At 35.1% G+C, this 14,130-nt stretch overlaps 1 protein-coding gene and 1 pseudogene across 1 annotated transcript; one reads left to right on the top strand and one right to left on the bottom strand.

The window, feature by feature from the left end:
* Nucleotides 1-2,366: 2,366 nt before the first annotated feature.
* Nucleotides 2,367-4,596, top strand: LOC125197926 (protein IQ-DOMAIN 11-like). The gene is made up of 5 exons (XM_048096426.1): nt 2,367-2,387; nt 2,906-2,950; nt 3,046-3,258; nt 3,464-3,595; nt 3,677-4,596. The coding sequence occupies exons 1-5, from the start codon at nt 2,367-2,369 to the stop codon at nt 4,115-4,117; spliced, it is 852 nt and encodes a 283-aa protein (XP_047952383.1). The 3' UTR covers nt 4,118-4,596.
* Nucleotides 4,597-9,550: 4,954 nt separating this feature from the next.
* LOC125197927 lies at nt 9,551-13,680 on the bottom strand (annotated as a pseudogene).
* Nucleotides 13,681-14,130: the final 450 nt, after the last annotated feature.

The raw sequence follows: 14,130 nt of genomic DNA on the forward strand, positions 1-14,130 counted from the left end.
AATAATTGAAGGGCCATAGGATATATGACCCACACTGTATGATTTTACAAAGCTCGTAAGTCAATATAGAGTGGGTGAGCGAGGATGTCGAGATGTCGGTTATCGGACAAAATTGTCCTTCAAGCTATTTGGGCAATTTCGTCCGAAAAATGGCAAAATATACAAGGTTGGTGATTTTATATTTTGTCGGACCCTATGATGGAATTTTTTTTTGTTAGGGATCAACGGTGCAACATAGCCGAAAAGTTAGGACCCTTTTATGCCGTTCACTCTTCTATTATTTTTTGTAATGTCCAATTCTATTATTTTAATTCTTGATTTTAAATGGGCAGTGTTATTAATGGAAAACGGTCAAACACATATTCTAGAGGGTAATGTGCCATTTTCGGGCATATGAATAAGTTTTGGAAAATGGATATCTGGAAAGTGTAGAAACAAATTTCTATTATTAGAATGTATTTCCTTACTCATTTTTATAATGAGAACCGTGAAAAAGGGAAAGAGAATAAAGGATCAAATAAACATAAAAAGTGAAGCATCTTTAACCATATTATTTGATCACATGATATGACATATCTATTAAAAATTAGGATAATGATAAATGTACATTATTGTATGTACACAATCAATTTTTTAACATTTTATATTTAAAACCGATTTACATATATTAAATGATTTAAAATAAATTTCATACTAATCATTTTGTAACACTTTAAAAAAATTGAAATTATAACTTAAATAATTGTATATTTAAGAAAAAAAATATTTTCCTGCTAAATATTGTATAATTAATTCGAATAAAGCTCGGAATCATGTTACAATTTGACATAAAATTTCTATATCACTTCTTTCTTATTGCTACATATGATAAAATAAATAACAAAGCAAATTTTTAATCAAATTCAATTTAATTTAAAAATTTAAGGATTAAAATAATAGAATTGGACATTTAAATATATGCCTTTATTTAAAGAATTTATTATTCAATTCCCACCTATAGTATTTTATTCGAATATTTCCTCAACAACATTCTTTTCGATAACCATTTTATAATTTTAAAGATTCTTTTCATTATTTAAGTTCTAATTTGATATAGAGTCTTCGTAATTCTATAGATACTTCTTAGATGTTTGAACTTTGAAGTGATGTATATAAAGAATCAAACATATTTTAAAACTCCCCCCATTTGAAAACATACACACATTTTAGACTAATATAAAAAAACCAATTTTTGATACAAGACTTCAATTTTTTCCAAAACTATCAAAATATATCCCCTTAAAATTTCTAATACATGGGCCTTGACAACAATTAAAATAGTAATACTCCACATCTCATTCTACTGACATTTCAATTGCAATGAAATCTAGTAGTAAAAGAAACTTAAATAAAAGCTAAGAGGAATGAGTGGAAGTCCTATATCCGACAGCATATCAGAAAAACTGAGGGAGAGGAACATGCTCACACTATATAATGTCCCCTTGGACTCAAGTCTCTATCAGTCATATTCTTCTCTCCAACTTGAACTTTTTTAATAACAAAACTTGGAAAATTAATTTCTTAAACAATACTATAAAAATTGATGTTTATTATGTTCATGAAATTCAATAAGTGAGAAAAAAGGGGTTGGCTCATGAATAAAACTTGGGTATCCAATATGGAAATCATCCTTACTGCATTGCAACATTACATGTGAAGACTGAATCATTTCCGAAACAAAGAAAATTTGATCCACTTTAATAATTATTAATCTAGCTAACTAATGTTGAATATTGCATATGAATGTGATAAGCAGAAACAGGGCCCTCAACAGCTGTCTCTCTCCTTCAAAGACTTGCTTGCTCTCTTTACCCCATTCATTGCATAGTAAGGATTTCCCACCTCCAATAATGTAATTTTTACTTGGATTTCATATTCTTCATTTTTCGGTCTCTCATCTATTGTGGCAAAAATTAGGCCTCCGGTTCAAGACTCAAATTGTGTTACACCTTCTATTCTAGCATATCATCCTTATTAGCAAGGACTCGAATCTAAAGAACCTCGTACTATCATGAACGAACATCATATCCGACCACCTACAACTAACTCCCGCAATTCTTAAAGGGTTGAAATAAATATAAAAGGTGAATCTAGATTTTTAAACTCCAAAGGGGAAAGGCCGAAAGACCCATGCATGATTCAAGTGATTACACTAATTCAAGTGAACACAGCATACAAGAATTCACATTAAACTAAGTTGGCAAACAAGGAGAATAGACCAAGCTGACCCTAACTCACTTTATGGTGCAAGGCCCACGTGCCCAGCACGTGAAACACATCATAGAAAAAGATGAATAATTGATAGAAGATAAAAAGGAGCAACTACAATGGACATGATACAAAAGCGAGTTTGTCAAGAAATTATACAATAGCACATGCATTTATGAGGACTATTTTCTTGTTGTCCATATTGAGGAAGCACATACTATTATGCACACAGATCAGATGTCCATTTGCTATTCTTAGTTAGTCTAACTCTTTTTTTAATCTCCACACTCATTTTGAGCAGTGGTACTTGATGGCAAAGAAGAAGAAGACCTGGTTCAGTCTAATTAAGAGGTTTTTCATTTCAGAGCCACAACTCAAGAAGGGAAAAGGTACACAACGTTATACTTTTCAAATTCATATTTTACTGTGTAGAAGATTTACCTGAACTGCTTGATCTCTCGTGCGCTGCAAAAGGATAAGCGAAGGAGATGGGTGCCGATTGCTTAAAGTGAAAGAACTCGTGCCATCGTCTCCGCGGAAAGGCTACCATGGCAACTCACAGCAACAGACACTCCTGAGCTTCAGCAGAATGGGGAAACAGCTCATCCCGAATCTTCTGAAAACCACAATCATGCCATTATTCGCAACAACACATTAGAAGCTTCGCTGCATCAAAGTTCAAGCTGCATTTCGTGGTTATCTAGTGAGTCTTTTTAGATCCTTTACTTCTTGAAAGTAGCACATTTAGGAGAACTAATGAGATGAGTAAAAACATTATCAATGTCATTATCACTCCAGGCTAGGAAAGCACTACGAGCACTGAAAGGAGTCGTCAAGCTTCAAGCTCTTATTCGAGGTTGGGCTGTTCGACAGCAAGCTATCAACACCCTCAAGTGTCTGCAGTCCATAGTAAACATCCAATCAGAAGTTTTCTCAAACAAGTGTGAAAGAGTTACGGAGTTGCGGTGTAAAGATTACAAATCACAGGATTTCAGCGAAAAGGACATAAAGGTTAAGTTGTGGAATGTGGTTTCCTTAATCTACATCCATGTATTTAGCTTCTGTTCTTTATACTAAAATAAGAAATAGAATTATGATGAGTACAAACAAAAAGGGTACATACACAATAAACTACATCAATAAAACAAATTTTAGGTGCAGTTGTTTCCATTATCCATCAATATCTGATGATAAGTAATCTTCTACAAAAGTGCAGGTAGATCTCAACAGCCAAAAGAGGTGGGATGACAGTACATTGACCAAGGAAGAGCTAAAAGCCCTGCTTCTTACTAAAAGAGAGGCTTCTATCAAGAGAGAGAGGGTTAGAGAATACTACTTGAACCACCGGGTGAGTTTTTTTAGTGTCAACTTTCATTATAGCAATAGCATCCACTTTTTGAATTATCCTCATATCACTATATATTGCCAGAGATCTGCAGAAACAGAACGTGACAAGGTATATGGGAGACGGAGATATTGGTTAGAACAGTGGGTAGATTCCCAGCTAGCTAAAAGTGAAAGTCCAGGCAATTTGATTGGAACCTTGTCAGCTAATTCAAGAAACATAGATGAAATTGGGGGCAAACTGAGAAATTTTCAAAAGCAATATCAAGCAGATGTTTCAGAGTCTCCTGCATATGTCCCAAGAAAACCATATCATCATAGGAAGCAGCGGTCCACAGGAGATGAAACTTTATTTGTGGTTCTCCTATCATTCCTGCATACATGGCCTCGACAGAATCTGCCAAAGCGAAAGCTAGATCAACGAGCTCCCCAAGATTACGACCACTTAGTTTTGATGTATGTTCTGAGATTACCTCTCCTTATAAGCATAAGCTGTCTCCAATATCATCTATTAACAGTGAGCTGACAAGCAGTAGTTGGGTTGGGAATCATTATCATATGGGATCCTCACATCGATCTCCACGCTTTAAAGGATCACCTGGTCCAATCAAATCAACGATGAGCACGAAGGACATCAAACTTTGGGGCCTTCATCACCAAATAGGTACTAATGTTTCTCCCACAGCTTGTGCATGTCCATTGGGGAAATAAACTGTAGCAGATATCTGGGATGGGATATTTTACTTAAGTTTCATGCAAGTTATTGTATCTTATATCTTACAACCAAAACATGAAGTACCATGTCAGTGATATATCCATTCCGTTAAAAGAATTGGAAAGGAGCATAAGGACTCTCTGATCTTCATTGTACAGAAGTTTAATATAGTAATCAACTAGCACTGGTTTCTAAAAAAATTGTAACTTCAATTATCCCAGAATTTGAAGTGCTATTGACTATTAAGTTTGGACCTCTGCTTCCAGGTTAACGTGATATTTTTCCCTCTATTCCCTAATTCTCCCCAGTGATTCCGAGCATATTGTGTTTTGAATAAGTTCTGCAAATATGAAAGAGATTAGTGACAGTATCAATTGTAAGTAAATGGTTATATGAAATCAGATGTAGACACAATAAACACTGAGAAATTGAGATGCAAAACCATTAAGCCCCCAAAAAAGACTACCACTTTTGATCATCACTGCAACACTGCGAGCAGTTATAGGCATCAAGACATTCAGCTTCTAACGCAGCCCTGTGGAGGTCTGTGCGTGCTTGATGAATTCTCCATCTCTTCGCACCTCCTTATTGATTGAATGAAGATCGTGTCGGCCTCAAATTTCACAGTCGATCATCTAAGCAAAACATCAAACAGCTTCAAGGCGCAATCAGAAACCGAGTGAAGCACAAAAGCGAAGGCTTTGGAATCATTAAAGTGGAAGCCCACCCCCGGCCAGGGGATATACTTTGCGGCGAAGAGAGGCGATACTTAGGGCGATTCGAGGAGGGAGTCTCTCCGGCGAGGCGACTACACATGGCGAAATTTATTGGGGAGTTTTTTTCAAATTCTGGCACGTAAGAGCGCGTTGTTGCCTAGGACGAGATCCCCCACGTGGCACGCTTTCGTCACTTGCCCAATTTGAAAAAAGGGATATTGGCTATAAAATCATAAAATTTCCGCAAATTTGATATTTCACTCACTTTGAAATTGATCTACAATATCATAAATTTTGCACTTTTTTGATATTTTTCAAATTGACTCAAATAAGATATTTTCATCAAAATCTTATTTTACATTAGAATCGTGATATACGTTTTATGGTATTTCAAATTACCTTTTAAGTTCATAACAAGTAGAATAAAAAGTCACGTGAAAACGACATTGATTTAATTGTGCCAATTATGATTAAAAAAGGCCTCGTAAATAGTCAAATATGATGATAGACATGCTGAGAAATACCAAACAAAGTGCAAAGTTTGTGATATTTTAAACCAATTTTAAAGTTTGTGAGAAATACCAAATTTTTGGGTAAAGTTCATGATTTTAGGGACCAATATCTCATTTTAAAAATAGATTTTAACTTTTAATTATAAATATGTTTTTTAATTATAATAATTAATTTTCATTTTAAAAAATCTAATTTTAAAATAAAATGAAATAAAATTATAATTTCACAACGATCCACACCTAACGGTTCCGTAAATTAGTTGAAGATTATATTTTGAACTTTCTAAAAGTTTAAGAGAAAGAGAGAAGGAAGATTTGGCTGAAAAAGTAAAGAGAAAAATATCATTCGATTACTCAAACTAAAGAGAGTAAAATAGGTGATGAAATAAATTAAGAGCGATTAAATGATTTATTTTTTATCAAAAAATGAAATGACTCATGTGTGCCTGGTTTTTGATCAAATATGTCCACAATTGTCAACGCTTTTGGATTTATGCGAACAATCAGATTGCTAGTTGTTTCGTTATCCCAATTATTCTATTTTCCCCGTAATTGCAGTGTGCATATTTTGTTTCCTGCTATCTTTTTTTTTCTTATCTGTGGATATGCTAACAATAATTGAAGCTGAAAGAGATATCCGGTTTTGGTTGGGGATTTTTTATCAATGTTAAGCTATTATGCTATTGACATTGTTCATAAGCCAATATAACCTGAATATCTGGACAGTTAAGATCTCTGCATTTACTTAATTCAGCAAAAATACATGCTCATCACAGACTTGATTCAGCAAAAATACATGCTCAGCAAAAATACAAAAGATCCATCTTTAATTTTTTTCACATAAGCATATCTGAGCACTAGACTGCCAGTGCTAAACCATTTTACCTTTGCATATTTTTCAGTAGTTCACGTCAATCTACTTCTTGCCAAGTAACAAGGTCTGAACAATTAGAAGAACACCATTTTAGGTTATTTTTGTTCATATAACTCCAACATAATTGAGTTATCTGCCCTACCAAACTGCCCTTTAATATTTTATCTGCCAAAGTGCCAAGTCTTGTTCTATGGTTGGAGGTATCATTTCGAATTGAAAACTTTTAAAGCAACGGAAATCGATATTGTAATTAGTAGCATCTTAATCTTGTAGCTGTCAACTTTTCTGTTAACATCTTTTTGAAATACTGTAATTGATGTATTGATTGTACTTTCAAAGGACTTGCTCACAATAGGGTGCCATCATGGGAAATTGACTATTGTCATTCTTGTAAAGTTCCTTGGAATAAGGTGTTGGCATCCAAAAAGTACATATACAGTTATCCAAGTGTGCTGAATTGGGATGGTTCTGCTGGTAAAGAAGCATTGGAGAATGCAAAACAGCGATTTTGGGCCAAGATCAATGGTCTTCTATGCGATAAGCCTTTGCCAGACCCAGACATGTACATCAGTGAGATTGAGTGGAACCCTCAAATAGATCGTGAGTTGATGGAAGATCTGGATCATCAAGTTTTTAATCCAGATGAAGCAGAGAAGATAGAGCAGCTGGATACTATTAATGAAGAAGTTGAGTGCACTCAAACACAGCATGATAAAAACCAATACGCTAGTGATAACCAAAGGGGAAACAGATCAGGTGATAGGTCGGGAAATGAAGAGAATGGGGGGGGTAGGTGGGCGATTCATTAAATCTGACAAATGACGATCCATGGGAGAAAAGTTGCCGAAAACTTGTTGGTTCTTCAAATGATAATGCTTGGGGAGTAGAAATGAGTTTTGGGAAATTTGGGCCCCCGGGGGCTTGACATACAAGGTCATCTTCCTTTGCTGATCATGGATGCGGAAGTTTTGGTTGTAATGAGAAAATTGGGATGAAAGAGAAGACGATGGGGACAAGGACAAGGAAAAAGAGAGATAAATTCTTGGAGTGGGGTCCAGCAAATAACAATTTACAGGAGTGACATCATTTGAAAATAACAATTCTATAGGCTCAAAAGAATTTTTGGGGGGGGCAACAGGAATGTGTTTTGGGGGTTGGGGATTCTGAATATCATGATAATGAGACTAAGCATTGGGGTCCAAATTTAGGGGGGGGTGGATGGTCCTGGGGTGGTGGCCGAAAGAGAGAGAGTTCTGCCCGTCAAAAATAAGAGTTCCAGATATCTTTGGGGACTCCTATGGGTATGGTCATCAGATGTGAAGATTTTAGGGAAATTGGTTAATATTATGTTGTAAAGTTCTTAGAAAGTGTAATTGCTTTGGGGAATTTACATTTTCAGCACTACTTTTTCCAATAGTGAGATCACCAAATATTTTTCCAGGAAAAAGCTTTAAAATTTTACTGGGGGGTGGTTGTTTTTTTTTTTTTGAGGTTTTTGGGAAAAACAAACGTTTTTAAAGGGTTCAAGATTCTATGTAAACTTGTCGAAGGATGAGCTTGTGTTAATAATCCCATAAAGGGAAGATTGAATTTATTCTTCTAATATTTCTTCCAAGTTTATTTTGGGATCTAGCGTTTTCATGCTCTTTGCAATCCGATGTATTCCCTCCCTCCATCTCCCAACCCTTTTGCTGAGTCCTGAGACTGATGGAGTTGTTGAATGTGAACTATTTTCATTTTTATCTGAGAGTATATTCTTTGGGGAAAAACATGAAGGAGGGATCGTTTCCCCACCTTCATTGGGTACATGGAATTTTGGACGATTCTTTTGCTCCTTTTTTCCTCAGTTCCTACAACCTTGAAAATAGCCAAACAAGGCCTTTGAATGCACTTATAATAGCTGTAGCTTTATTTATGCTTGATCCCAGAACTTTTTTATTCCTCATAAGTCATGCTTAAGCATATCTGAAAAATAACATTTATTTTTTTGATCTGGATCTGGGTCTACAATACTTGCTAAGTTGAATTACGATGAGAGGCCCTTTAATCTTTTTGAAGGCTTGGCCTACCTGCAGCTCTTTTTTCCCTTTTTTTGGGGGGTGAAAGAAACCCCCTTAGGGTCCAAAAAACAAACATTGAAAAGGGGAAAAATTTGTAAAAATTCAAAAAAAGGGAAAAAAATTTTTTGTTAATTTTAAAAGTTTTTGGAATTTATTTAAACCCAAATCTTAAATAGTGAATTTTTCCCTTTTCTGGTTATTGGTATTTTGGGTTTTTAGGGGTTGTTTTTTGGGTTTTAATTAGATTTTCCAATTTTTAAAACCCTTTCGTCCCAAAAATTTGCAGGAATTTGAAATTGAAATAGCTTTTGGGAAAAAAGAAACTGTAAAATTTAAGAAAAGAGGGAGGAATTAAAGGGGGTTGGGGTTAAATTAATTTTCTACTGGAAATTAGCGGGGAAGATCATAACTTTTTTTTGTGTTTAAAAATGCGGATTATTAAATAATGGTAGACTACTATATTTTTGGGTTTAAAAAAATTGGCATACAGGAAAAATTGTAAGGAAACTCTTATAAACAAAATGTTAAATTTTTTTGTCATTGTGGACTGATTAAAATTTTAAAAACATTTTTAGGAGAAAAGTATTGATTATTGTAACCCTGGGGAAATTTTTTTGTTGCTTTTAAAAAATATGGGGAACATAGCGAAGTAAAATACAAGAAAGAAGCTGGTATAGAAAAGCAGATAAAAAGGGACCTCCAAAAAAAAGTTCAGAAATGCAAAATGCTTTTGCACTACACTATACAACAAAAAGGAAAAGGGAAATCTGGTGAGGGTTTCCTTCATTTCTAACATAAGTCAAAGTCTGAAGAATAAAAAGTGGGGCCTTCCCTTGCCTCTCCCCCCGTGTCTAAATAAATATACACCTCCGCTTGGGTAATGATCGGGAATAGCCAAGATCAAACACAACCTCTGCAATTGAAATGCTTGCTCAAATCTTTCCCTACTTGTACCCCCTCAACCAAGGGACAGTCTACCCCATCTTACAGAAAAAAAAAGCAGAAATCGTGCAGGAAAAATCCCCTTTTCTTTCTGGGCATCTTCATCAATTAATGGGGGAGAAATGGTGGGAAAGGCTGATTCATCGGAAGAGATGTCTATGTCTAGGGTTTTCTAGCTGCTGATTTAGAGACCTATCCCTGCCTATCTTTTTTAAATCGAGCTTTGGATAGGAAGCCCTGGAGGAATTACTGCTCTCAATGGAGCTAAGAAATTGCCCTTTTGATAAGATCCTTGAGCAGAAGCAATGATGGATCCAAAGATGCCAGATCTCTCAACCCTTGGATGATTGTCTGAATATGAGCAAACAAAACCAAGTTAAAAAGGCTAAAAAATTTGTCTTGTCGAGGTGGGAGACCTCTGCCCATGAAAAAAGGGTTTACCATGGGAGCATAGATGCGGTTAAGATTCCTTTTCTCAACAATTTTTCAAAAAATACCCCAAAAGGGTAAAATTTTTGGAAAAACCAGGGCTCAAAAACTTGTTGAATGAAAAAACCAAAGTAATTCCCAAAAAACCGTTTGCTTCGAATTTTAATAGGAAAAAAATAGGTATGTTTTAAAAAAATTCATTACCAGTTTAGCATCTCCTCCTCAGTTGCTGTTGAAGCAATTATAAAAGCCTGTGGAAAAAGAAAAAAAGGGCAAAATGTTTTTTCAATTTTATTAAACTAGGGAAAAAAAATTATTAAATATTCTTGGGAAAGAAACTTTCTAATTTTTAAATAATAATGGTTGTAAGGGGTTTTTCAGCGAAATTTTTTTTCATGAAATTCAAACCTTTTTTTCTATAATTTGGGTTGTAAAAAGGGTTAAATTTGGGTAAATTCCAAAATAAGTAGCAAAAAGTTTATCCAAAAGTTGTATCCTGGACTAAAAAGATAAGATGCAAGGTTTTAAGGAAACTCACGATCTATCAAAATTTCCCGCATAAAACATCGCTTCACTCATCCTTTGTAGGTTTTCAACCACACCTATCCCGCGGGAAATCAAGTCGGGGAACTTGAATATGTATAATGTAAGACAGCGGCTTTTTCCAATTTGATCTACTGTCAACCATAAAAACAATTATATGCTGTGAATAGCTGTGGGGTTTTTAAAATAGGCAAAAAATGAAAAACAATTATTTTAAAACAGGAAAATGAATAAGAGGTTTGCTTTAATAAAGCAGGGGGAAAAATACTTGGGAGTTTTCATGGTTGTGCCATCTTTTGCACCATTAGGGCGAAGATGATCTTGTATTCTAGCTGCAGATTCCCATTTCCATAGGTCAAAAGTAATTTGGGTTCCCGGGTTGATTCCTTATACATGCCAAAGTAGTGTCTTTTTTAAGTGGTCTAGTTTTTCTTGAACATTGAAACCGAATAAAAATAAAAATAATAGACAATTTCCCAAAAAATCAAAGGGAAATGATTCTTAAAACTGTTAAAAATTTTCAAAAAAAAAGGGGAAAAAAAGGGATGATTTAAAATACAACAGAATGATGAATTTAGATTCCCTTTCTTGTCCCCAAAAGAAAAAAAACAAAAAAACTTAAATTTCTGGCTGCCTTTTGATTACCTCAGTGAAAGGTTCCTTGACATCATCCCGTTCAATGCTGCTCTCCTGAAAAGGAATATTATGGTAAAAAAGGGGGCAAAATTTAATTGGGTTTTTTAAAAAGTACTTGCTACAAAAATATTAGGAACAAAAAGAAACAAGGAATTTTTAAATGTTCAGAATAGGTCGTGCAAGAAAAAAAATGCTTACATAGTTGGGAAAGACAACCATGTCAACATTCTTTGGGAAAATCAGTAACAATTGTCTCAAAGAATATTCCCGAGCACCAGCTGGATGTATCAATTCATCAGTTCCAGGTGAAGTATCCAGTCCATGCCGCATCCTTGGGAAAAAAAAACAAAAATTATAAATCTTCAATGGGAAAAATTTTTAACTTTCTGAATTTTGTCTGATCAATACCCCGCCATAACTATTGCCATTTCCATGTTCAAAGGGTTGCTTCACAAAAGCTCATAGTTGCAAGGCTTGTAAAAGAAACTTGACAACCAAGTTTCATTCCAGATCCGGCTGGAGCAGCAAGAATGAAAAGGATAAGGATCATAATCATATATAAATCTTAGTTGTATCTATTTGCACGCACAGTACAAACAAAGAACCCAGATAAGAAATACACAAACAAAAATCAAACAAGGAATACATAAAATAGATGTGAGAAACAAACAAACAAAGCTGAAGTGATGAACCTCTTAGCTTGTTGATCTTCCAGCTCTTTGGTTCTGTATATCACTTTCACACCCTGCAATAGCAGAAAAAGACCCAACTCAATGATTGCTACTTGCAAGACAGAAAGTTGAAAGCAAACGTAATCCAGGAAATAAGTTTATGCTGTGAGATAGATGGTGCAATATCAGGCAGAGCCGCAGAGAGTCAGTATAGCAGGACCAATTCGCAGATGTTTTATATAGTCCTTAATGTAGTGGTTATATCAAGGTGCTGAAATTAAAACATGAGTCTAATAATTGAAAGACAAACAAGATGAGAGAACAGATCCAGAAGAAAATTGTTTAACTTTGCTATGGTTGGGGAATGCAGCATATTGTTCTCCCAAAGATAAATTATGTGTTTAATAAACTGAATGCAATCAAATGTACACAGGATACCAGCGGTTTTGATTACCATAAAAAATATATCCAAGACTCTGAGAGATCTAAAAAAAATGTGACAGAGCTCGTAAAACATTCTTATGCTGGTTTAAGTACAACTATGGATTAATGTTTTGTTTTCATCTACCTTTTGTGTTTAGTGCTTCCTTCACAAGATATTTTGAGATCGCAAAATATACTATCAAGTAATTAGTAATAATATTTTCCAGTTTAATAAGTGAGTAAAAGAAAAGGAATGTTTTTTGGTGTAGTATATCGAGCAGAAGAAGGACTGCAGTGCCCAAAGAAGCCAGAGACTCAAACACAAACTCACCGCAATTGATTCAAGAACTTTGGACACTTGAGGAGATGCAGCCTTCCCTTCAACAAAAGGAAAAAAGTTGAAACCCCAATAACTTTATGATAGAACATCCATGGAAGAATCTGCTCCAATCCAGCAGATGTACTAGTTGTAACACATATCTGCATATAAAATCATGAACGCAACAGTTAAAATACAATAAGATCTGATGAAAAATTTCAAAACTTTAAACAATTATAGATTTTCAAGAATCTGCATTAGCTACATCTAAACAAAATTCCATTTTGAGATAATTTCCAATAAATCCAACCACATTACATTAATGCAGTTCCGCTACAAACAATCCTATAACTCTGTTAACATAAAACGCAACAAGCACAGTACCACCATTAAAACCGAAGTCAATCTACAAGAAAAATGAGACTATTGCTATCGAGATTATCAAGCAATCACTTCCCAAGTCCAAACTCATGCATTATCTCTTCAGCTAAGCAAAATCAAATCAAACCTTGAAACAAATTAAACTGTTAAATCATGTAAAAATTGTATATTGTGGCATAATTGCAGATATGTGTTATAACAAGTGATCCAAGATTCCATGAAAGAAATGTTTCAAAAGCATGTACAGTCAATGCCGAACAAAACCGAATCACAAGTAGCTCTTTTTCGTTACAATTTGTTCCAACATTCTGAAAGATATAACCAAAACTCCAAATCAACATGAATTCCGTCATCTCGAGGAAAGAAAGCCAAAAAAAGAGAAACCCATTATAAAAGAAGCAAAATGAAAAAAACCCGATAGCAGATCAACCCTAATCAGAATCCAGAAAAAGAAAAAACAAAAACCTTGGGCTTAAGATCGGAGTGAAAATTGAACTTCCAGTCCTTAAAGTAGGGAAACGAGGCGGTGGAGGAGGGGGCGAAGAGTGAGGTGCAATCGGGAGAATTGGAGGAAGAATGGCCGACGGTGGCGAGGGGAGGAATCCATGCCGGGAAACTTGTGAGATTCGTCGGGAGACCATCGGGAAATGGGATCATCGATGCCGCCGCCGCGCCATTGGAGGAGGAAGGCGAATAGGGCGAGGGAGAGGGGGAGGAGGGTGAGGAGGAGGAGGAGCTTAGCGGCGGCGGAGGAGGACGGTGGTTGTTGCCGGAGACCCGCCATTGTGAGAAGGCTGGGCCAGGATTGGATCCAAGACTCTCAACTCTGATGGGAGACGGTTTTTTGTATTTTATTTGAAACCAAATTTAATTAATTGTGTTGTGTAAAACTATTAAGCACCATTAGCCTATATAAATATTTGGCAAATTAGATTATACACACATTAATCAGGTTTGGTTGGAATTTCGAAATTCGTACTCATGAAATGGGGAAAGTGTTGTCCTGAGATACCTACATTCATTGTCTCATCAATACAAATTGATGAAATTCATAACTGACAAGTACAAGTACTAGTACTACTTCTCAATTAATTATAGAGTAGGAGTACTATATTTCTATGATCACGGAGTTAATGATAAAATGCAAATTCAAATTATACAAACTTAAAATATGATCTACGTTAAAAAATATCAGCAATGACAAAATAGTAGCAACGAAAATATCAACACAATATCAACGATCAACCGTTACCTTGTGTTGATATTTTTGTTTAACTATTTTGTCGTTATTGACATTTTTAACGTCACAATATAATTT

Source organism: Salvia hispanica, unplaced genomic scaffold, assembly GCF_023119035.1.
Source record: "Salvia hispanica cultivar TCC Black 2014 unplaced genomic scaffold, UniMelb_Shisp_WGS_1.0 HiC_scaffold_1087, whole genome shotgun sequence".
NCBI lineage: Eukaryota > Viridiplantae > Streptophyta > Magnoliopsida > Lamiales > Lamiaceae > Salvia > Salvia hispanica.